This window comes from Caretta caretta, chromosome 1 (assembly GCF_965140235.1).
Source record: "Caretta caretta isolate rCarCar2 chromosome 1, rCarCar1.hap1, whole genome shotgun sequence".
NCBI classification, from domain to species: domain Eukaryota; kingdom Metazoa; phylum Chordata; order Testudines; family Cheloniidae; genus Caretta; species Caretta caretta.
This window is the reverse complement of record NC_134206.1, coordinates 207,753,760-207,778,663: the sequence shown is the minus strand read 5'-3', so window position 1 is coordinate 207,778,663 and position 24,904 is coordinate 207,753,760. Positions and strand designations below refer to the sequence as shown.

At 39.9% G+C, this 24,904-nt stretch overlaps 1 protein-coding gene across 10 annotated transcripts in view; it reads right to left on the bottom strand.

The window, feature by feature from the left end:
- STXBP5L (syntaxin binding protein 5L) overlaps positions 1–24,904 on the bottom strand; it is a 430,597-nt gene that overhangs the window by 106,065 nt on the left and 299,628 nt on the right. For all 10 annotated transcript variants that reach the window (XM_048819147.2, XM_048819156.2, XM_048819179.2 and 7 more), the window contains 3 exons: positions 18,577–18,617; positions 7,682–7,899; positions 625–797 (listed from right to left, as the gene is read on the bottom strand). In XM_048819147.2, coding sequence (XP_048675104.2) covers positions 625–797; positions 7,682–7,899; positions 18,577–18,617 — 432 coding nt within the window. The remainder of the gene's footprint in view (positions 1–624; positions 798–7,681; positions 7,900–18,576; positions 18,618–24,904) is intronic.

Here is a 24,904-nt window from a genome sequence, read left to right as displayed (position 1 = left end):
TCTCATGTCATTACCTTTATGCTTTTTATTATTGTTTTATAAATACATAGTTTTTTTCTATAAATACATACAAGTTTTTCCTCAAAGGAAGATCGTAGCTCCATACTGGCATACTGATTGTAGTACATATACTGGCAGTTTTGGACATGACTGTTTTATGGAGATCACTTTGTCAACACAAAAGACAATACTTTCCCCTGTAAACTAAAGGCTGATGCATGCTGAGATGCTTGCTTGTTTTCAGTTCAAAATTTTGGACTTTTTGTGTGTGTGTAGCTCTCATATCAGTTTAAAAGTCCAGATCTAATTTATAGGCCTCTCAACACAAAATCTTCTTTGGCGTAATTGCTCATTCAGTGTCTTCCTAATCTTTATTTCAGATTATTGTCCCCTGATGTATTAAATTGTCTTTGTCTCATTTAATATTTTATATTAAATATTTCTATTTCTAGCCATTTTAAACCCTTTATATTATTTATCTCACTGTTGTTTGCCACAGATTCCAGTTTAGTATCATCTGTGGATTATATTGACATATTGTTTATCCTTCTTTTCCAATTCATTATGTTAAATATGGTTTATCTGAATGAGTAGAATACGTTTTAAATAAGTGCATTAGTTTACCTAAGACATGGGATACTGTCCTTCATCATTCCTTCACATGCCACAGTGTTGGTACTGCCTGAAAGGCTCCTTAAGGAAGGAAGTTGGGATGAGGCATCAGGAAACGGAGGAATTATTTCTGGTTCAGGAGTAATGATATCTTCTACGTCATACTGAAGTCGCACCTCTAATGACTGAAGTAAATAAAAATCTAAGTTACAATTTATTAAAATGAGCTACTTAGACGTCATTGCTTTTAAATAGATAACACTAATTTTGTTTCTAACCATAAAAGCACAGTTATCATTGCTTTTTGCTATTAGAGATGGTTACTCATTAACATCTCAATACCAGCATCTGAAAACAATGCATCTGTCCCCAAGCTGGCAGAGAAATACCCAGTTGTATGCTTCCACCAGTGACTGTGACTCAGGCGCTTTCTGGCTGGTGAAAGAAACTGAGGGCACCTCAAGTCAAACTGGCAAATTGGGCCCCTATAAATAGCAATTCCCAACACTTCCTATGAAGAGGGAAATCTAGCACACAGCACAGAACTGACATGCTGATGGCATTGATGGGTGATCTTCCCTTCTCCACAGACAAGAGTCAGGCAATCACAATGAGATAACATAAGGTTCTTGCTCATTGGAAAACCACATTCCTGGCACATTAGCTCAGAAGCTTCTAGCAAGCACTGTCCAGTGGACTGCTCCATCCTTCCCCACTCACTTTAGGTTCTCAGGATGTGGGCATAATCATCCTGCATTTCTTCTCCCTAATTCAGGAAACCTTAACCCAAGACTTCATAGGCAAGGGGAATATTGGCAGGAAGTGTGAATCCATATGGGCAACCATCGTGGAGAACCACAGTTACCAAGGGAAGTTATTGATTTTTCTCCTTTGTGAACTGTCCAAATGGATCCCTATTCTGAAGAAATTAAGAAGCAGCAATGACCCTCAAGGAGGTGGTTCTGAGAAATACTAACTAACTAGTGACTGCAGGACTGTTCTGCTGAATTGGACATCAGATCTACAGTTAAAGACCCAGATCTAGAATGTAAATTATGCTGCATACAGATGTTTATAGAGCTCCAATATGCCTTTCATATTTCAGTCATGGAGACTTGTGAAAGCATGTATGGAAGATGTGTTAGATTTAGCTGAATGTCCAAAGGACATCTGCCAGATTCTAGCAGTCAAATATTGATCTGATTTGATCTGTAACAATACTGAGATGGGACACTAGATGGGGAGGGCTCTGAGTTACTACAGAGAATTCTTTCCCAGGTATGTGCCTCGTGGGTCTTGCCCACATACTCAGGGTCTAACGGATCACCATATTTGGGATCAGGAAGGAATTTTCCCCCAAGTCAAATTGGCAGAGACCCTGGGGTTTTTTGCCTTCTTCTGCAGCATGGGGGCATGGGTCACTTGCAAGTTTAAATGAGTGTAAATGGTGACTCTGTAACTTGAAGTCTTTAAACCATGATTTGAGAACTTCAGTAACTCAGCCAGAGGTTATGGGCCTATTACAGGAGTGGGTGGGTGAGGTTTTGTGGCCTCAATGTGCAGGAGGTCATCAGACTAGATGATCACAAGGTCCCTTTTGACCATAGGGTCCCTGAGTCTATGATCTATTTGTGTTGGGATGGTCTGCTTTCTGGTCTTATCCCCACGTGCCACAAAATGTCTGTGGAGCTTGTGGATAAGTCTGATCCTATTTAGATAATAACTAAGTGCCCTCTTTACATCTATATTGTGAAGGTTGGTGTCCTCTGGATGTGAATAAGAATTGAAGAAAAATACAGGTAGGCTTATGGCCTGGTTGAGATGGAAACTAGGGTCCTCTTTAGATAGGAAATTGGGGTGAGGATGCAGGACCAAAGTATCCTTATGGAACATAGCGTAAGAGGGCTGAACCATCAGGTCCTGATCTACTAACTCTCTGGCTGAAGTTACAGCTAAGATGATTATTATCCTCAGAGACAGATGGTAGGTAACACAGTTCAATACGGCTTGCAATAGGGTCCCCATTAGCTTTGTTGGTCTATGGTCCAGTTCCCTTAATGGAGATGGTCTCACATGATATTATTTATTATTTGTATTACAGTAGTGCCCAGAGATCCCTATTGAGATTGGGGTCCCACTGCACTAGGTGCCTTACAGATAAATAGTAAGAGACAGTCCCTGCCCTGAGGTCTAATCTTATGAGACCAATCAAAGGCTGAGAGGGGAAAACAGAGGTACAAAAAAGATGAAGTGACCTGCTAAAAGGTCACACAGCAGGTCAGCAGCACAATTTCTTTGGATCCAAGGGCACCCCCCGAGGTGGCTGAGCTCTGATCAGCTAATCTTCTAAGTATGAGTGGACCCTGAAGCCCTGACATTTGGGAAAAGTAGTGGTATCATAGAAAGATCCCAGGGTACACAAAGTTAATGCAGAGATCTTCTCCCTCACAAAATCAAAGATATCTCCAGTGAGAAGCGTGTCAAGATGTGAAGGTAAGCTAATATGAGCCCATGTCACCATATGGAATTTTGGCTTCATGATGTATTTGTGTAATCACCTTGGATCCACTAGGGATGCAGACTCCCTTTTTGGGTACCAAGAAATAAATGAAGAACTTCTTGTATTGGCAAGGGACCTCTTCTATAGCCCCATGTGTGTCCCTTACCAGTGTCTCATAAGAGAATCCTGAAAGATATGGAGAAAGGGGAAGGGTACAAACCCACAACACAGACTGCCTGGAGGGTTTTGATCATTTTATCAGACTTGCTGTCTGGAACTCAGTGCTGCAGCCAAGCTTGCCAGTGAGGCAGGATAGATGGCTGGCAAAATACTTGGATCTAAGTATGAGAGATGAGTGCCTCAGGGTAGCCTTCTGGCCTGCTGGAGGTCAGGAAGAGTTTTACCTCTGGAACCTGAAGGGAACGGATTTCCTCCTAAATGAAGCTATATAGACATCAAATCTGAGAGTCGCCCCTTCTTCAAGATGTCATCTATCTTTTCCTAACAAATCAGGAGTCTTAAAGGAAGACCCCGCTACCATGCTCAAAACATCCTGTTGTAAATTCAAATTCTTGAACCAGGAAGATCAGTGCATGATAACTGATGTCATTACAGACTTGGCAGTACTGTCAGAGATATCATATGCTGATCACTGCAGGGCATGTTCACATCATTCGAGAGCTGATCCAAAAGGAAGAATCACCTCAGTCCAGTAACCACATAAGGAAGTGATACTTCATCAACACTACTTGACAGTTGGTGATTCTCTGCTGCGGTGTGGCTGAGGAATATACCTTACCCTAACAGACCCATTTATTTGTCCTATATACCTACATACCTACAGATAAAGACCTAGAGGCTACAGCTTGGTGACATTTTTCATTGGCTTTTGCTACTACTAGATAATACGGAGTTGGATGACAGTAAAAGTACTGTGAGCTGGGTGAAACTTTGTTATGGGCTGAGTGAAAAAAAACACCTCAATAAGGTTGATGGGTGTGAACGTACACTACAAATTAGTACAACTGTAAGGATAAGTTAATCACAAATTCTCATCTAAAACAAAAGGGTTATGTGAATCCACCTGAAGTTTTAGACTGTGTGGGTGGAGCGGCTTTTGCTGAGTATAGTTTTGGGTAAAGTGTGTGTGTGTGTGTGTGTGTGCGTGCGTGCACATGCATGTGCACATGTGTATGTCTGTGAGGGAAAGAAGAAAAGGGAACAGAAACAGAGAGACAGAGACAAAAAAAAAGAAAGGCAACAGCAGCCTATGAGCACAGTGGAAAAAGCTAGAGAGAAAATTTTTGGGTCCTGTGTTGGCTAAAGAGGCTTGGGGCTGTAAGCTAAGAAACCTCTCTTTTGTTTCTAGCTGCTCCTGCGTTAGAGAAGCAGGACCTTGAGCGTTCCTTGTAAATAAACAAGATTGCATCAAAGAAAATACCAGATTCCATCACCAATCTCTACCTCCAACTGGAACATCTCCAGGGCCCCAAACTTTGACTAGCCATTAAGGAAGAAAAGGGGCAATAGTAATAAATCTTTTGAGGAACTAGAGATAGAACAGTCTTTTTGCTTTGGGACAGAAGGCTAAGAGAAACCCCTGGATTCATCTGGGGAAGGTAAGGATGGTGGAGATCTTTCTGGTACATCAGACACTTCCAACTCTTTCCCCTCTATTACAGCAACCCCCTCCACCCCCAGGCTGTCCAGGGCAACACTTCTAACAAAAACCATGTTGGTAGCAGCAGGAGGATGGCTAGATCTCACCTCCTTAAAAGATGAAGAACTATGCAGATGAGGCCTTTGTATAGGTCTCTTTGAAGGTCAACCTTTAAGTTCAAAGATCTACGGAAACAGAAGGAAGGGAGCAAAAGCATACACCAAAGTTCCTCTAATAATGAGAGAAAGTGGCCACTCTCCAGGTTTCATTCAGTTCTTCTCTATCTGCTGCAGAATCTTGCAATCTTTTTGTTTGTAGCTCTGGCAAAGAAATCCATGGGCAGCTTCCACCTTTAGAGACTGATGAGTAAGATACGTGGTTGAGAACAGCCCAATCTCCTGGAAATAGTTGCTGCTGACTAAGCCAGTCTGCATGGCTGTTAAATCCTCTTGCTAGATGAAATACCCTAAGAGAGTATGTCCTCCTTTTCCACTACCTCGGAAGTGCAGCTTTTCTGCTGAAACTCTTGCTTTTTGTCTCTTCCTGTTTAAATAAGCAACAGCTACTGAACTGTCCATCTGAGTTAGGTAGGGATATCTTTCACTTCTCGATAAAAGGTGAAACTGAGCTAATCCTAAGGCTCTTAATTCCACAGTATTCTGTGATACCTTCGTTTGGCTTTGGTCCAAATCCTGAGTGGAAGATCCAGAGGTTGCAGAATGGTGTATGTCTTGCCAATTTGTTTTTGGGTATCTTGCAAAAGCATCTCCTGCTGCGGGTTTACTGGAGATTCTCATCACCTAATTCAATGACCTTTCTCTGTATTTCCAAAGAAAGGCACACTGTACCCTGCAGATCTCCTCAAAAGTTTGATCAAGAAGCCATACCAGGGAAGGACTGATGCTACTGGTAGGGTGGAGAATTTCACAGGCCCCCTTCCTCAGAAGCTTGCTGTGGAGCCACTTAGAAGTGATCTTGGATCCCATGTCAGCTGGACATCCTCTGTGTACCCATAAGGGGAGGGTCAGCATGAACAGGAAGGAATAGTGTCAGGTGGAAAAATGGAAGAAAGAGCCTTAGGATATGCCTACACCACCACCTGGAAACCTATTCTTTCTACAGAGAAACTACTGATCTGGAGGGAAGAGCTGTGTGTCTGAGCTAGAGGAAGATACAACTGATGGAGGAAGGCAGAGGAGAGGCTTTGGTGGAGATGGCAGTGCCCAAAATTCAGCAGACCTGACTGGATGTGCCATCTGTATAAGAGACTATGGTGAAACAGCCTTTCACAAAAGAATTATTCATGTAAACAGTTCTAAATCGGAGACAAAATTTGAGATACGGAATATTGAATGTGCACAGATTATTACACTCAGCAAAATGCCATTCATTCCTTGTGACAATTTAGCTGAAAAACAGAAAGTGTACATAATCATCTAAGAATACTGAGATATAATAATGTTATGAATACTGCATGTGACGTGGTCAGTGAAATAATTTTATTGTGTTTTGAGTGGTATGACTTTCCTGCATGAATGTATTGATCTAGCTTAATAGGGGGCTATGGGAACATCAAACATGAAAGTGACACAATAACTAGAAATAAGCAAACCTCCCAACAAACACAGGGGTGGGTAATTACAGGACAATGGCACACTCCCAGGATCCAGACCAAATTGGCACAGCAGTTTTGTCAGGATGAGAGACTGGAAATCCTGAACATTAAAAAACCCTCTCAGGGGAAGAAGGAGAATCAATTGTTAGGAGCTGTCCAGTGAACAGGTTGAAACAGAGGGACACTCTGCGGAAGGAGTCTGAAGAAGCTGGACCTTCCCCAGATCCAGGGAATGGTAAGACTTAGGGAGATACAGGCATGCATAGAGGCTGGATTATTGTTTTAAGATTTGTTTTCTCTATAATGCTGTGGTTCTAACTAAATAATGGGTTGGTTTAGGAAGGCTGTTTGGTCACTGTATTAACCACTGGTCATTGCTATCAGAGGGAACAGAACTCCAGGCTCTGAGTCTAAGTTAGATCTGCTGAGATAATCATGGGTAGAATCTGGAGACTGCAGCCCCAAGCCCAGTCTGAATGATTCACAGAGGTGAAAGCTTACGGCCTGAAACCTGAGGGAGATGCACTCGAAGGGACCAGGAGGGGCAGTTAGCCCAATATTCGTGACAATAATGTTGACTATTTAGATATAAATCATCCGCCACTTCCTGTAGTGTCCACTTTTTTGCAGAAACAAAGTCAGCATTAGTTGATTAAAATATATTAAACCAGAAATAAACAACACTTTTACTTTGTCAAAGACTGGAAAATGTTAGATTCCTTTGTATTACAAGCACTATGAAGATAAATTAAAATAAAGCCTTCAAACTCTTGAGTTAAAAGAGAGTGATATTATCATGCAATGAAATAAATTAATGTTTAGTATCAAAGCAGCACAGATAACCTCCCTTGTATATTAATGTAAAATTACTTACTGAGAATATTTGGTCTGTTCTTGGGTGCCAAAAATGTACTTTGGATGACAAAAACACATATGGTACCGCACCAAGTATTTCTGGAGCAAGCAACTAACACAGAGATCTATCCTGGTGGCTTGGAAACAGCCTAAGTCTTGACTTATTACTATATTTTATTCCTATTGCAAAAGGTTGGACTCCTGGCCCTATTAAAATCAATGTGAGTTTTCAATTGGCATCAGTGGGCCTAAGATTTCACCCACAACATTTAAACATGAATGCTCCTAAATTTATTCTTAGGCAACTTAATAAAAGTTTTATTCAGGTACATAACTATGGATTGAGCAGCCTCACACAAGGCACTCAAATTTGAAAATGATGGCTTGTATTACTTACTCTTTTCAACATCATATGTGAGAAAAATTCTAAACAACTTACCACTATTTCAGTATTCACTTCGTGTTTGCTGAATCTGTACACAATAACATATGCAGAGACTCCTGCCACACAGAAAATTCGGCTTTCAGGGCACCAGTACATCATCTGAATGGCAAAAGGATCTTCTTCTACAATCTCAGCTGTTGGTTTTCCTTCCCCTAGCTTCTGTTTTTCAAACACTTTTGACGTTTTTAACTTGTACAACATCTGTAGAGTTACTGCAAAATATTACAACGTATCTAAAATTATTGTTTAACATTAAACAAACCTATACCTCACCTCTAGTTACAAGGTGTCTTAGCTGCTACTGTTTTTCAATCATGACATAGTATAACATGATATGAAGGCTCAACTTAACAAAATAATAGAGAGTAATGCTAAACTTTATGTTTCATATTTCCAGTAATAGATATTTGTACAGGGGTCATTGTTAGCACTCTCTTTTCTGGACCAGAAGAGCAAAAGTCATGAGTTTCAGTCACACACGTAGACTTAGGCACTTACTCAACACTGATGTTGCAGTGAAAACTGTGGAGATGCTGCGCTGAATGCTGCATTGTTGGTGCTATCTTCTCTATGAGATATTAAACTGGTGTCTCTTTTGTAATTGTCTTGGTAGAAATTAGAGATCCCATGGCACTTTCAGCGGAAAAAATAGGAGATAATTCTGGTGACCTGACCAGCTCCAAGGCTGTGTGATAACACAATGGTTACTCTGTCTTCAGAATCATTGCTTTTGACTCATTATGTTGTGAAATGCTTTGAATATCTTAGCTATGAAATAATAATTTAATATTTACAGCATTTTTATATGTTCGTGTTTTATATTTATAGTGTTATATAGATTGGTAATGTCCAGAAGCCCCAGTCAGGATTGGGACACCATTATGCTGCTCATGGACCCCGTCCCAAAGACATTACAATCTAAAAGGTATGAAATGAAACTAACCACATTCTATTCTATTTGCAAAATCTTTTATATCAGTGTGGATTATGGAGAAAAAAGCTAGCAACTATATTTTCCTGAAATGTCTCCACCGTCAGGCTCAGATTTGGAGTGAGGTGCAATTTTAGGGTCTCATTCTCTACCCATATTAGTTTTACTCCAGTATAACTGCATTGTCTTCAATGGAGTTACTTCAGATTAACACTGGTGCAAGACAAAGAGCATCAGGCCTGTTGATTCCCCAAGTATGAAATGTATTTTATGCTTTGTGAAAAATTCTTTTAAGACACTGATGCTTTTAATGCAGCATCCAAAAATAGGACTACAGCTTTAAGCCACTGTCTATATTGTAGGTTGGGGATGAGGAGGGCTCAATTTACCATTGCTCTGCACCCTGTGTAGTCATTTACACCAGATTAAGTGGGTGTAAAACATTGCCATTCTGATATGGAATTGTTTTACATTCATTTTGCATTCACTTGGCCCTGGTGTTAATGACTACACAAGGTTCAGGACAAATGGTGAACCAGGCCACTGCCTCTGTGAATCCTAGGAAACTCAGGCCTGTTACTCGTTTGCAGGTTGTATCATCTGTTCCTCCAGTACCAGTACAGCTCTGCTGGCCTTTTATGAGGTGGAAAGAGGCCATGGAGCCCAGCTCAGACTTCTGGGGAGACCAGTGCTGTCCTTAGAGCTAGACTCTTATAGTCTGTGCATATTAGGGATGCAAGAATCACAGTTGTACCTGGTCTCTGCTCAGGGGCACCACAGGAGCAAGGAAAGACTCCCTGAAACTTTCTTCCCCTTGTACACCTGTGCAGGACCAGATAGCACCTATTCCTAAGCAAATGAGAAATAGTGATATGGGTCATGAGCAAGGCTAAATTTTGAAAATTGCTTCAGTGACTTAGCAATTCTGCACTCTCAATATACCTGTTGGTTTGAGATATGAAAATACAGGAGAACTAACCGGTGCCTAAAGGCAGAGTACTTTGTATCTTTGAAGATCCTGGTGCTCACATAAATGTTTGTGATGAATCACCAGACAAAACCTTAAACTGTATTAAGATTATTTCAACTAAAACTTTGTAACCAGAAAACCTTAAATACACGTACAGAAAGCAAAGCATGTATTTAAGAAGCAGGACTAAGAAGAGTTGTGCAAATAACACATTTTTCAATTTGATATCTGAACCAAAAAATTGGAAAAAAAAATTGTTTTGGGTTGAATGAAATGTGTGGTTTGATCCTAAACAAAATGTTTGTTTCATTTTCAAGTTCTGTTTTTTAAAATCTTTTTTTTTTAATAAAATTGAAGCAAAATTCAAAACGAAGAGCCATTTCAAATTGAAAAATCAAAACATTTTGTTTTGAAAATGTCAAAACAAAACATTTAGACTTTTCTTGAATTCCCCCTCCCCGCTTTTTTTTTGACCAAAACAATTCAGTAAATTCAACACAAATTTGAAAAATGTTTCGGTCAATCTGAATATGCATTTTTTGGCACAAAAAAAAAAAATAATAATCTGAAAAATTTTGCCCAGTTCTAGGATTAAGAGGCAGACCCCAGCTGAGCACTGGTAAATTCCATTGGCTTTAGTGGAAGCTTGGGTGTTGAGCAGTGCCCAGGCCCAAAGCCTTTCACTTCTAAGACACAGCTTCAACTTATATTGCTACAGTACCTATGAGAAACAACTTCTAGTGCTTAAGCTTATTCCCTGCTGAAAGGATAACAACCCCGCACCCCAACATACATGTTCCTGAAAAGAACACAAACCTTGCCCCCCGTTACTGAAAGTGGTATCAGGTCCACCGATGGAAACAAAAGGGCTGCTGTGTTTCTACATAAATCCCCTAAAAGAGGCTGCATTACAGCACTGGCACATTGGTTCACAAGTCCAGCATATGCTAAGTATTTTGGGATCCCACAAAGCTAAATTGCATGGTTTTATACCAGCAATTATATCGTACTTGCACAGAGAATGTACACACTTTGTGCTTAAGAAATAGTAAACAGGCATAGCCATCAAACCTTACTCTTACCCCTTTTGACCCACGCAATTTGCCAAATTTAGGGTGTTGTCAGTTGTTCAAGGTAAAAGGAGAAATTGATTATGTAGTCAGCTATTTTCTTTTATGCAATCTTGTTTATTTACAAGGAATGAACAAAATCCTGTTTTCTCAAATGCAGGAGGAACCAAACAAAAGGAGATAGGTTTTTTTGCTTATAGCCCCAAATCTCTTCAGCCAGCACCAGACCCAAAAGCCTTCCCGCTAAGCTTCTCTCAGGGTCACACACTGTGCTTGTTCATGTCTCTCTCTCTCTCTGTCAGACAATACCCAGTGACCCCCTCTGCCCAGTTCATTCAACATTTTGGGCAGCCATGTATTGGCTGTCATTTTGGGCAGCCACTTTGTTTTGGCCAGAGACATGTACCTGTGTTTTGATTTTGGAGACTGTTCTTATTTCAGCCACATCTGCCATATTATTTTTGTATATAAGAGGCTGCAGGACTACTCGTCACAAGTCAGGCTTCTGCATCAGATATAAACTGACTACATAGCTTACTTCTCAGAGATACACATACCAGATGTGTTCACTGTATGATCCTTTAATGTTGTGCCAGGTATGGCAAAGGTTAGCTTTAAATAAGATGTTTTACACACACTGCCACCTAGTGTAGTACAATTTAGCATTCCATTACATCTCCCCCTTTAAGTTCTACATTCCTATCATTTACAAAATATACACTACCACACTACCTTTGAAGTTAAGTACATGTCAGTCTGTTAAGTGTTTCTGAATCATACTGGTTTTCTACTTGAACATGTAACAACTTGGTCATCTGGCTTTCCATTTGTTGCAATGACCGGCTGTGGTTGGTTTGGAATCTCTGAGTCTTCTTCTTGTTATGCATCCACCCTCTGAAGAGTTTGCTCTGTTAATTGTCCTTTCAGATGAACAAACTGTGTATGTTGATGGTTTTCTGTTGAACTCTTCACTCTCAGTCTCACTCACATATGATTTGAGTGCTGACTGTCCATCCTTTGTCTTCATCCAATTAGATGCGAACATGGTAATCAAGTTCTAGATCCAGCAGTTCTTTTATTCTTTTTATCGGATTTGGCTACTTTTTACATGTCTGGCCACTTGGGAGATAGATTCCTTTTCAAAGTCAGAACAGTAGTTCTGAGTTGTCTTCCCATCAGAGTAGTGTTGGACTATAGCTAGTGTTGGACTATAGCTGCAATTGATTTTGATCAGTAACTCAGAAAAGCAACGAATGGATCCTCCTGCTGTAGGATTTTTTTGGCTGTCTGCACAGCTCTCTCAGCCTCTCCATTTTCTTGTGGCTCATGTGGGCTGCTAGTAATACGATCAAAATCATATTTCATTCAGAACGACTTTAATTTTACTGCAGTGAATTGTGGTTCATTGTCTGTCACTAGTTATTCTGGAATATTGAAATGAGCCAAAGTGCACTTCAGTTTCTTGATACCACTGTGGCACGTTATGTCTTTCAAGTTCATTATTTCTATATACCTGGAAAAATAGTCCACCATGACCAGATAATGATGTCCTCTGAATTCACATAAATCTGCAGCTAGTCTCTTTCAAGGTTTCTCTGCTGGGGAAGTTTGTACACTGTATGGTTCAGCTTTGTCTCTTAAGTTGTTTTGTACTGGATCAAAAGGTCTTTCAAAAATGTCTTTCAAAAGTCCAGTAGCATCAAATCCTTTATTGAGTTCTTCCCCCTTTATCAATAGGGCCATCATAGCTGCTACATTGTGATCCCATGCACTGTGAATGCATAGTTTTTGTCTTAGTAAGTTGTTTCTGTGATGAACTGGCCCATGCTGTTCAGAATACCGTCAGAACTGTGTCAGGAGATGTTACCTCTGGGAGGGGTTTAAAGTGATTGTAAGTCCCTTCTGAGGTTGACTGTGCGCTGAGTGAAGAAGAACTTCCTTTTATTTGTTTTAAACCTGCTACCCATTAATTTCATTTGGTGGCCCCTACTTCTTATATTATGGGAACAAGTAAATAACTTTTCCTTATTCACTTTCTCCACACCACTCATGATTTTATACACCTCTATCATATCCCTCCTTAGTCTCCTCTTTTCCAACCTGAAAAGTCCTAGCCTCTTTAATCTCTCCTCATATGGGACCCATTCCAAACCCCTGATCATTTTAGTTGCCCTTTTCTGAACCCTTTCAAATGCCAGTATATCATTTTTGACATGAGGGGACTACATCTGTAGGCAGTATTCAAGATGTGGGTGTACCATGGGTTTATATAAGGGCAATAAGATATTCTCCGTCTTATTCTCTATCCCTTTTTTAATGATTCCTAACATCCTGATTGCTTTTTTGACTGCCGCTGCACACTGCGTGGATGTCTTCAGAGAACTATCCACGATGACTCCAAGATCTTTCTCCTGATTAGTTGTAGCTAAATTAGCCCCCATCATATTGTATGTATAGTTGGGGTTATTTTTTCTAATGTGCATTACTTTACATTTATCCACATGAAATTTCATTTGCCATTTTGTTGCCCACTCACTTAGTTTTGTGAGATCTTTTTGAAGTTCTTCACAGTCTGCTTTGGTCTTAACTATCCTGAGCAGTTTAGTATCATCTGCAAACTTTGCCACCTCACTGTTTACCCCTTTTTCCAGATAATTTATGAATAAGTTGAATAGCATTGGTCCTAGGACTGACCCTTGGGGAACACCACTAGTTACCCCTCTCCATTCTGAAAATTTACCATTTATTCCTACCCTTTGTTCCCAGTCTTTTAACCAGTTCTCAATCTATGAAAGGATCTTCCCTCTTATCCCATGACAACTTAATTTACATAAGAGCCTTTGGTGAGGGATCTTGTCAAAGGCTTTCTGGAAATCTAAGTACACTATGTCCACTGGATCCCCCTTGTCCACATGTCTGTTGACGCCCTCAAAGAACTCTAATAGATTAGTAAGACATGATCTCCCTTTACAGAAACCATGTTGACTTTTGCGCAACAATTTATGTTCTTCTAGGTGTCTGACCATTTTATTCTTTACTATTGTTTCAACTAATTTGCCCGGTACTGACATTAGACTTACTGGTCTGTAATTGCCAGGATCACCTCTAAAGCCCTTCTTAAATATTGGCGTTACATTAGCTATCTTCCAGTCATTGGGTACAGGAGCTGATTTAAAGGACAGGTTACAAACCATAGTTAATAGTTCTGCAATTTCACATTTGAGTTCTTTCAGAACTCTTGGGTAAATGCGATCTGGTCCCGGTGACTTGTTACTGTTAAGCTTCTCAATTAATTCCAAAACCACCTCTAGCCACACTTCAATCTGTGACAATTCCTCAGATTTGTCACTTACAAAAGACGGCTCAGGTTTGGGAGTCTCCCTAATATCCTCAGCCGTGAAGACTGAAGCAAAGAATTCATTTAGTTTCTCTGCAATGACTTTATCGTCTTTAAGTGCTCCTTTTGTATTTCGATCGTCCAGGGGACCCACTGGTTGTTTAGCAAGCTTCCTGCTTTTGATGTACTTAAAAAACATTTTGTTATTACCTTTTGAGTTTTTGGCTAGGTGTTCTTCAAACTCCTTTTTTGGCTTTTCTTATTACATTTTTACATTTAATTTGGCAGTGTTTACGCTCCTTTCTATTTACCTCACTAGGATTTGACTCCCACTTTTTAAAAGATGCCTTTTTATCTCTCACTGCTTCTTTTACACAGTTGTTAAGCCACGGTGGCTCTTTTTTAGTTCTTTTACTGTTTTTTTAAATTTGGGGTATACATTTAAGTTGAGCCTCTATTATGGTGTCTTTGAAAAGCGTTCATGCAGCTTGCAGGGATTTCACTCTAGTCACTGTACCTTTAAATTTCTGATTAACTAACCTCCTCATTTTTGCATAGTTCCCCTTTCTGAAATTAAATGCCACAGTGTTGGGCTGTTGAGGTGTTCTTCCCACCACAGGAATGTTAAATGTTATTATACTGTGGTCACTATTTCCAAGCGGTCCTGTTAGAGTTACCTCTTGGACCAGATCTTGTGCTCCACTCAGGACTAGATCGAGAGTTGCCTCTGCTCTTGTGGGTTCCTGTACCAGCTGCTCCAAGACGTAGTCATTTAAAGTATCAGAAATTTTGTCTCTGCATTTCGTCCTGAGGTGACATGTACCCAGTCAATATGGGGATAATTGAAATACCCCACTATTATTGAGTTTTTATTTTGATAGCCTCTCTAATCTCCCTTAGCATTTCATCATCACTATCACTGTCCAGGTCAGGTGGTCGATAATAGATCCCTACTATTATATCCTTATTAGAGCATGGAATTACTATCCATAGAGATTCTATGGAACATGTGCATTCATTTAAGATTTTTATTTCATTTGATTCTACATTTTCTTTCACATATAGTGCCACTTCCTCCCACCCCGCCACATGACCTGTTCTGTCCTTCCGATTTATTTTGTATCCCAGAATGATTGTGTCCCATTGATTGTCCTCACTCCACCAGGTTTCTATGATGCCTGTTATATCGATATCCTCCTTTAACACGAGGCACTCTAGTTCACCCATCTTATTATTTAGACTTCTAGCATTTGTGTACAAGCACTTTAAAAACTTGTCAATGCTCATTTCGTCAAAGCTAAAGTTCTCTGGGGAATTGAAGAGTGCATGTTGATGAAATCCTGCAATCTTTGTTGCTTTATTCCTTCTGTTTGCAACTTTTGTTGCTTTGTTTTTTCTGTTCATTCTCCTCTGGCACTAGTTTCCTTCTGATACTATATCATATTATTGTTGCTGGAGTCCCCGTTCTAGCTGATGTATAAGAGTCAATTTGTTTCAGTGTCTTCTTGTGAAAATGTAAACAGATGAGGGATTCGCAGATGTCCACAACCTTCTTTCTTCTCCCATGCTTCTCTTTGGCTTTTTCTGTTTTGTTATTCTCAATGGCTTTAACTGCAGACCAATAGGTCAGCCACCATCCTGATCTATCAGGAGCAGCAGCTTCTTCTCGATGGGAGGTTGCAGGGCTGCTACTAGCAGGTCAGGGTTCTGTATCAGATATAGACTTATTACAGATGTTACTTCTCAGAGATATACACACCAGATGCGTTCACTGTATGATCCTTTAGTGCTCTGCCAGGTCTTGCTAATGTTAGCTTAAGTAAGGTATGTTACACACACCACCATCTAGTGGCTGAACAGTATAATATAGTTTAGCATTGCATGACAACTTTATATTCATCCTGAATGCAAGGTGGTGATTATGCCCAAGCCATAACGAAGAGGTTTAACCCAACCCACAATGATACAACATCCATCAAAGTTTATTTGCTAACATAGGGAAATTTTCAAAGCACAACGGGCTGTTAAGGGTAACATTTTCAAAAGTGCCTGAGTGACTTGGTACCATTGACTTTCACTGGGGCCTAAGCCCCTAAGTGCCGAACTCACTTTTAAAAATGGAACTTGGGCTTCTAAATCACTCCGACACTTTTGAAATTTGTACCATATGTGCCTTAGTACCACTGACAGTCAATGGGAATGGATGCCTAACTCCCATTTGTGCCTTTGAAAATCTCCTCCTTTATAATTAAGTTTATATATGTACAATAAAATACATACACAAAGATGGTGTTACATATATCATATGGGGCAGACTGTGAACCAGCCTAATACAGCAACGCAAGGAGTTCTTTTCCACCTTACGTGTTAACATTCCCTGCAGCGTGGTTCAAGTGCAGAAGGGTGAGCAAGGGCTCTGCACATACTACTACACTCTGTACTCTTGGCAAATAGTTGGGGGTGGGGCACTTGGCTTTGCCCTCCTTCCAAAGTGCTGGTTAGCTGAGCAGTAACATAGGGGCAAGTAAACGACACTTTATTTCAGGGCTTGAGTAAGTTACTTCCCGACTGGAGCAAGGGACAAGCTGAGAAAGAGTTGTGACTCTGAATCACAACTAATTACCAACTTTCTCCCTAGGGCAATACAGCTATGAACTGCTGCATACTCAGGGCTGGGCCTAAAGGCTCATTTTATCACATATATGGTATTTTACTGCACCATTTTCACTGTATTACAACTTTCTGAAAAATCCTCCTTTAGGGCTAAGTTCTTATATGCTTAGCTTCTTTGCCAATTTTTGTGGAAAGCTTGCAGAAAACCCCTCAGCCATTTCTGAGTTAAAGGTAAGTGGAAAAAAAATCTCTTTTCAAAAATCTTTTTTTAAAACATAAGATTTTTTTTTGCTCAACAATGGCTGAAGAAATATACTCCAAACTTGACATGTGCCTGGCCCTTCATGAGAAAGAGTCTTTTTGATACATTTTGAAAATATAAATGATATATTATTGAAAAATCACTTCTCAGCATGTTCAGTGGACATCTGGTAAGATTCTAGAAATCTAACAAAGCTTCACCTCCCAGTATTGCATTACAAGGGCAAGGAGAATCTCCCCTTTCCTCCTGTCCAGCCTGTCACATGCAGAGATTGCTGCTAGACAGGAGAAAGACTACTGCCTGAGAAAGACTTTAGGGTCTAACTGATAACATTTTTTAGTAAAATTACCCCAAAACATTAATACCATGTATAGGAAAAAACAAACAAAAGAAAAGACTGACTGAAAACTGAAATATTTTGATTCATAAAAGTGCTACAGCCCCTCATGAGAATTTTAGTTCAGGTACCTTATGCTATCATTCAGGTCAGACTACATCTCCCATGATGCACCACATTTAAGAACTATGATGCACCCTTCCCTTCAGCAAGAATGAAACTGATACATCATGGGAAATGTAGTTAAGCCAGGAAGCTCAGGTCATAAAGGAGAATGGAAGAACAACACATCTAAACTACAATTCCCATGAGGCATAGTGGCAACATTTTGAACTAAAATATTTCAATGTTAGGCCAAAATATGTAGGTTTTCAGCAACAATTTTTTGTCAAAAAGTCAAATTTTTCTGGGAAACAAGCTCCTTATTTTCTGACTCACTCTATGCACAACATGGGACTCTGCTGTTTTCTGAGGCTTTTCCTGAAAGGGTGTGTGTTGATAGTGCAGTGGAAGAACTTTTCATAAATCTCAGAGAGAAGACTGGTAGGGTATGGTTATGCAGTGGGAATGGGAGCAAACCTCCTACCCTAAGTCAACATAAAGCTGTGTAGAAAATGCTTTGAAGTTTTGGCTCAGGCTCTGATGCCTAGGGGTGGGGTGGGGGTGGGCTTCAGAGGCCAAGCTCCAGCCTGAGCTGCAACTTCAAAGTGCTGTCTACACACCATGAGCCCCGCTAACCCAAGTCTGTCAGCCTGAGCTTGGAGGCTCACTCCTGCTCGCTGCACAATGCTGTGCAAACATACCTGTGCAGATTTGGTTCTTATCTTGCCCAAAGCAGTCCACCTACTCATAAATGTAATACACTGTACATTCGCTTTAACACTAAATAGATTATATAGAGCCTGATATCAGATGTCAAGAATATTGAATTATATGTGCAATAGGATGAACTATTACAGGTTTAGCTTTAAAAAAAAATCCAGTTACAAGTAGGAATATATACTGTACTCACAGAAAGATAGAAATTAGAGTTGAAACAGACCCATTAGATCTAGCCTAGTCCTAACTCTCCGATCCACTGCAGGATTATCTCCTACTGCATATTTTAGAGGGCTTTGTCCACTTTAGTATTCAATGTCCAAGTTCTGACCTTTCCACCACTCCCCCTGGGAGACTATTCTACAGTCTTATATCCTACTGCCACAATTTTTTCTTACTAATATTCAGCCTAATGATTATTTTCTTAATTTCACCCATTACTCTTACTTGCTTACTGATACCACCATCTTAAATAATTCCCCCTCTCTCCCAATATTGTTATATACTATAATTTGTTAATTCTATGAGAAAGGGAAGTTTAAAAACTTACTGGCAGAGGCATCCCAAAACTTTATCGATCCATCTGCATGACTTAAAAAAAATTAAATGTTGGTTAAAACAAGATATAGCTACATATAATTTCAACCCTCAGTTACTGAAAATACAAACAGCAGAAATGAGTCACTGTATTTATTATATAATACAGTACTCAGGTGACCTTTCCATCATTCTTCCAGTGTAGTCTAACCTTGAAGTTAACTATTACATTGCAATGATGCAATTTATATCTATATTAGAAGGGCAATTAATTCAATGTAAATAGACTAAATCAGTTTAATTGATTTGTAGTGTATACACATACCAAAAGAAGTACACATTGACCATATGTTACTACAGTTATTGTTACTAAACAAGTGACTGTTGTCTAGGATTTTGCATAATAATAATTTTAATCTTTTATAGAAGAGAGCTCTCACACACACTTTAACAATAGTCGTTTTTAAACTGAAAAGCTCACAGATAAGAGACTTTTTAAAAAGCATTGTTAAGAGAAATTTCCAGACTTTTAATACATGACACATATATCACAGAATAGAGTCTCTGAAGTGGCCTGCAAATTAGTTTTTATTTAAAACTGTGTCATGAGAGGACTCTTCTTTTTGAAAATCACTGTTTATTTAGAGATCCATTTTATATAACCCCTGTTAGGGCCAGATTCTGCCACACTAGGCCACAGTAAAGCATTTGATATGGTACCACACGAGAAAATATTAGTTAAATGAAAGTGGGGAGTTGTACAAGAATTGTAAGGTGGCTGAGGAACTGGCTAAATGGGAGAAGGCAACAAATTGTGCTAATAGGTGAACTATCAGACTGGAGGGAGGTTACTAATGGAGCTCCTCAAGGATCAATCTTGGGACCAATTTGATTCAATATTTTCATTAATGACCTTGGCATAAAAGGAAGGCGGGCTAATGAAATGTGCTGACGATACAAAGTTGGGAGGCATTGTCAGTACAGAGGAGGATCGGATCATTATACAGGAAGATCTGGATCACCCTGAAGATGGGAGTGATAGAAATGGGATGAAATTAAATAGTACAAAGTTCAAGGTCATGCACTTAGGGACTAATAATAAGAATTTCTGCTACAAGCTGGGGGCTCATCAGTTGAAGCAACAGAGAAGGAAAGAGAACTGGGTGTGAGGGTAATTCACAGATTACTATGAGCCACAAATGTGATGTGGCTGTGGGGTAAACACAAATACAATCCCAGGATGCATCAGGTGAGGCATTTTCAATAGAGACAGAGAAGTATTAATGCCACTGTATCCGGCTCGGGTAAAACTTTGTTTGGAATACTTTGCATAGTTCTGGTCATCCATGTTCAAGAAAGATTAATTCAAACTGGGAGAGGTGCAGAGAAGAGCTGCTAGGGTTAAGGGAGGATCATGGTAATGGAATCAGGTTAATGGAGGGCTTATCTTATAAGAGAAGGCTGGAAGAGCTTGGCTCGTTTAGCTTAGCAAAAAGAAGACAGAGAGGATACGATTGCTTTCTATAAATATCTCAGAGAGCTAAACATGTAGGAGAGTAAAGAACTATTTAAGCTAAAGGACAATGTTGGCATAAAAACATATGGGTATAAACTGGCGATGAACAAATCAGGCTGAAATTTAGAAGAAGGTTTCTAACCATCAGAGGAGTGAGGTTATGAAATAGTCTCCCAATAGAAGTCATGGGGACGAACAAATTAATTAGTTTTAAGAGAGAGCCTGACAAATTTATAAGTGCAATTGTATGATGGGGTTACTTGTGATGGTGCAGGGCAGGGTTCAACAGCCCGGGGATCGCTTCCAGTTTACGCCTTATGTTCCTAAAACTCATGCTTCAGGGTTTCAGCTGCTCACCTGCAGGTGTCAGGAAGGGATTTCCTTCACTCCCACAATATATTCCTCTGAAGCATCAGAGATAGCCATGGCTGGAAATGGGACGGGATAGGCCAGTGTTCTGAGATGGCACTGAGCATTCTCCATCTCAGGTGCTTGGCTGACCAGAGTTTGCTCACATGCTCAGGGTCTAAGTGATCACCATATGTGGGTTGGGAATGAATTTTCCCCCAGGTCAGATTAGCAGCTACCCTGTAGCGTTTTCACTAGGGCTGTCAAATGTTTACAAAATTAATTGTGATTAATCGCAAGATTAAAAAATGAATTGCGATTCATCAGTTTTAACTGCACTGTTAAACAATAACAGAATACCCATTTAAATTTATTATAAATATTTTGGATGTTTTTCTACATTTTCAAATATATTGCTTTCAATGACATCTCAGAATATAAAGTGCACAGCGCTCACTTTATATTATTATTTTTATTACAAGTATTTGCACTATAAAAAAAGAAAAAAGAAAGTGCAATCTACAAGTTGAAGCATGTTTAGCATATCTGGCATGTAAATACTTTGCAACACCGGCTACAACAGCGCCATGCAAACACCTGTTCTCACTTTCAGGTGACATTGTAAATAAGAAGTGGACACCATTATCTCCATAAATGTAAACAAACTCGTTTGTCTGAACAAGAAGTAGGACTGAGTGGACTTGTAGGTGCTAAAGTTTTACGTTGTTTTGTTTTTAAGTGCAGTTATTAACAAACAAAAATCTACTAGGGCTGTCAAGTGATTAAAAAAATTAATCACAATTGCTGTTGAACAATAATAGAATACCGTTTATTTAAATATTTTTGGATGTTTTCTACATTTTCAAATATATTGATTTCAATTTCAATGCAGAATACAAAGTGCACAGTGCTCACTTTATATTTATTTTTATTATAAATATTTGCACTGTAAAAATAAAAGAAATAGTATTTTTCAATTCACCTAATATAAGTACTGTAGTGCAATCTCTTTATCATGAAAGTTGAACTTACAAATGTAGAATTATGTATTCAAAAATAAAATGTCAAACTTTAGAGCCTACAAGTCCACTCAGTCATACTTCTTGTTCAGCCAATCGCTCAGACAAACAAGTTTGTTTTCATATGCAGGAGATAATGCTGCCAGCTTCTTATTCACAATGTCACCTGAAAGTGAGAACAGGCGTTCGCATGGCACTGTTGTAGCTGGGGTTGCAAGATATTTACATGCCAGATGTGCTAAAGAGTCATATGTCCCTTCATGCTTCAACCACCATTCCAGAGGACATGCATCCATGCTGATGATGGGTTCTGCCTGATAACGAGCCAAAGCAGAGAGGACCGACGCATGTTCATTTTCATCAGCTGAGTCAGATGCCACCAACAGAAGGTTGATTTTATTTTTGAGGGGTTCGGGTTCTGTAGTTTCTGCATTGGAGTGTTGCTCTTTTAAGACTGCTGAAAGCATGCTCCACACTTCATCCCTCTCAGATTTTGGAAGGCACTTCAGATTTTTAAACCTTGGGTTGAGTGCTGTAGCTATCTTTAGAAATCTCACATTGGTACCTTCTTTGCATTTTGTGAAATCTGCAGTGAAAGTGTTCTTAAAACAAACATGTGCTGGGTCATCATCTGAGACTGCTATGACATTAAATATATGGCAGAATGCCAGTAAAACACAGAGCAGGAGACATACAACTCTCCCCCAAGGAGTTCAATCACAAATTTAATAAACACATTATTTTTTAATGAGCATCATCAGCATGAAAGAATGGCCTCTGGAACAGTGGCTGAAATATGAAGGGGCATATGAATGTTCAGCATATCTGGCATGTAAATACCTTGCAACGCCAGCTTCAAAAGTGCCATGCAAACACCTGTTCTCACTTTCAGGTGACATTGTAAATAAGAAGCAGGTAGCATTAACGCCCATAAATGGAAACAAACTTGTTTTTCTTAGCTATTGGCTGAACAAGCAGTAGGACTGAGTGGACTTGTAGGCTCTGAAGTTTGACATTGTTTTATTTTTGAATGCATAATTCCACATTTGTAAGTTAAACTTCCATGATAAAGAGATTGCACTACAGTTCTTATATTAGGTAAATTGAAAAGTTTTCTAAAGTTTTACATTGTTTTGTTTTTGAGTGTAGTTATGTAACCAAAAAAAATCTACATTTATAAGTTGCACTTTCGCAATAGATTGTACTACAGTACTTCTATGAAGTGAATTGCAAAATACTATTTCTTTTATTATTTATACAGTGCAAATATTTGTAATAAAAATAATAATATAAAGTGAGCACTGTGCACTTTATATTCTGTGTTGTAATTGAAATCAATATATTTGAAAATGTAGAAAAATATCCAAAATATTTAATAAATTTCAATTGGTAATCTATTGTGTAACAGTACGATTAAAACTGCAGCCCCATTCATACTCCACTCCTAGGCCCGCTCCTGCTTCCCGCGGTCCAAGCCCAGGCTGCTCCTCTTCCCTAAAGTGGATGGGGCTGAGGCTAGGGCAGGCTGGCAGGGGCAGCAGGGTGCTGGGTCTGCTCGGCGCTCCGGGGCTGGGGGCACTAAGGCGGGCTGGCCAGGGTGGCCCATGGCTGGGGCTGGTGGGCCAGCAGCTGCAGTGGGGGGCTCGGGACTTCGGCGGGTAGAAGGAGCTGGGCCTCGGGCAGAAGGGGTGGAATTGGAGGCTAGCCATCCTAAGCAGGCGGTTCACATGCCACCCATGCCTGTGGGCTGTAATACTTTAGTCCAATTTCAGTTGTTGGGGCTCATGTGAGGGTGGCTGGGTGGTGGTGGTAGCCTGTGATACACAGGTGGGACTAGACCAGTGGTTCTCAAACTATGGGGCAAGACTTCCAAAGGAGGCACAGGAATGTGTCAAGGGAGGCACAAACTGTGTGTGTGTTTCTTTGGTTTTTTAAGAGCTTTGGCTATCAGCCCTGTGTTGCTGGGGCTCGTGCAGAAGGGCCTTGCATACATGGGAAGCGTGGATAAAGGGGACAGCCAGAGTTCCGCCACCCAAGCTCGGGCTCTCCCCCCCTCCCCCAGTTCCTCACTGGGAGGCAGTCCAAGCTCAGGCTCTCCTTCCTCACCGCAACCCTCACCTGGAGGTGGTGGGGCTCTGACTGTCAGCCCTGGGGTGGCAGCAGCAACGCAGAAATAAGGGTGGCAATGGGGCACTAAGTTAGCTGTGAAAAGTGATATTGACACTTCTGTGCTGCTGCTGGCATACTGCTGCCTTTAGAGCTGGGTGGCTAGTATATGTATGTGGGGAGGAGAGGCGTAAACTTCATTGCACTGCAACCCCCTTCTGAGAACAAAAATTACGACACAACCCCATGAGGAGGGACTAAAACCTGAGCACACCCGAGCCCTGCTGCCCCGGGTGGGGGGGCCAAAGCCGAAGCCCAAGGGCTTCAGCCCCAGGCGTGGGGCCTTTAACCTGAGCCCTGCCGCCCAGAGCTGAAGCCCTCGGCCCCAGGAGGTGGGGCTTGAGCTTTGGCCCCGGACTCTAGCAAGTTTAACACCAGCCCTGGCGACCCCATTAAAACGGAGTCATGACCCACTTCGGGGTCCCGACCCACAGTTTGAGAACTGCTGGACTAGATGATATTGTGGCCCCATATGACTTTGAAATTGTATTTGAAGAAATATCGCCTTACAAACAGTTATCCAACATTTATGCTAGTTCGTGAAACAAAGTTCAACATATTCCAATACAGTCATATTTGTGTATTAATCAATTACAAATTTAAGAGATTAATCATATCCCTGGTAGAGCTGTTTTTGTTCTTTGGCAATTCTAAAAAAGTGGAAAAAAAATCATTTTGGATCAAACAGAAAATGAAATTTTCAAAACTGTCAACAAATCAAAAAGTAAAATAAAAACATTTTGGGTTCAATGAAACAGTTTGTTGACCTGAAATGAAACGCTTTAGTTTGGTTTCAAGCATTTTTTTAAAGTTTTTTATTTTTTTAATAAAAGTAAATTATGAAACAAAAAGTCATTTTGAACCAAAAAACCTAAAGATATTGTTTTTAAAATGTTGAAATGAATTTTGGATTTTTTAAAGGTTTTTCATACCAAACCAATATGGTGAAACCGACATGAATTCAGAAAACATTTTGGTGTCACCGAATCTATATTTTTCATTGAAAAAATGTTTTGTACAAAAAATTTTGCCCAGCTCTAATCCTTAGTTCTTCATAACTATGTCTATAAGAAAATGTCTGGCTATCAAGCTGCTTATCTTGGTAAAATACGTGATTTTGTAGCAGTTAGCACAAACCAATTCACATCCAAACTTATGCTTTGTAATTAACATTCTATGGATAAATAAAACAGGCAATTAAAAAGTGAATTATCAGTAGGAGAAAAATGATGAGTAATCCCAATATGGACAAAATTCATACTTCTACATGGGTGGCATTTCTCAATAAATAA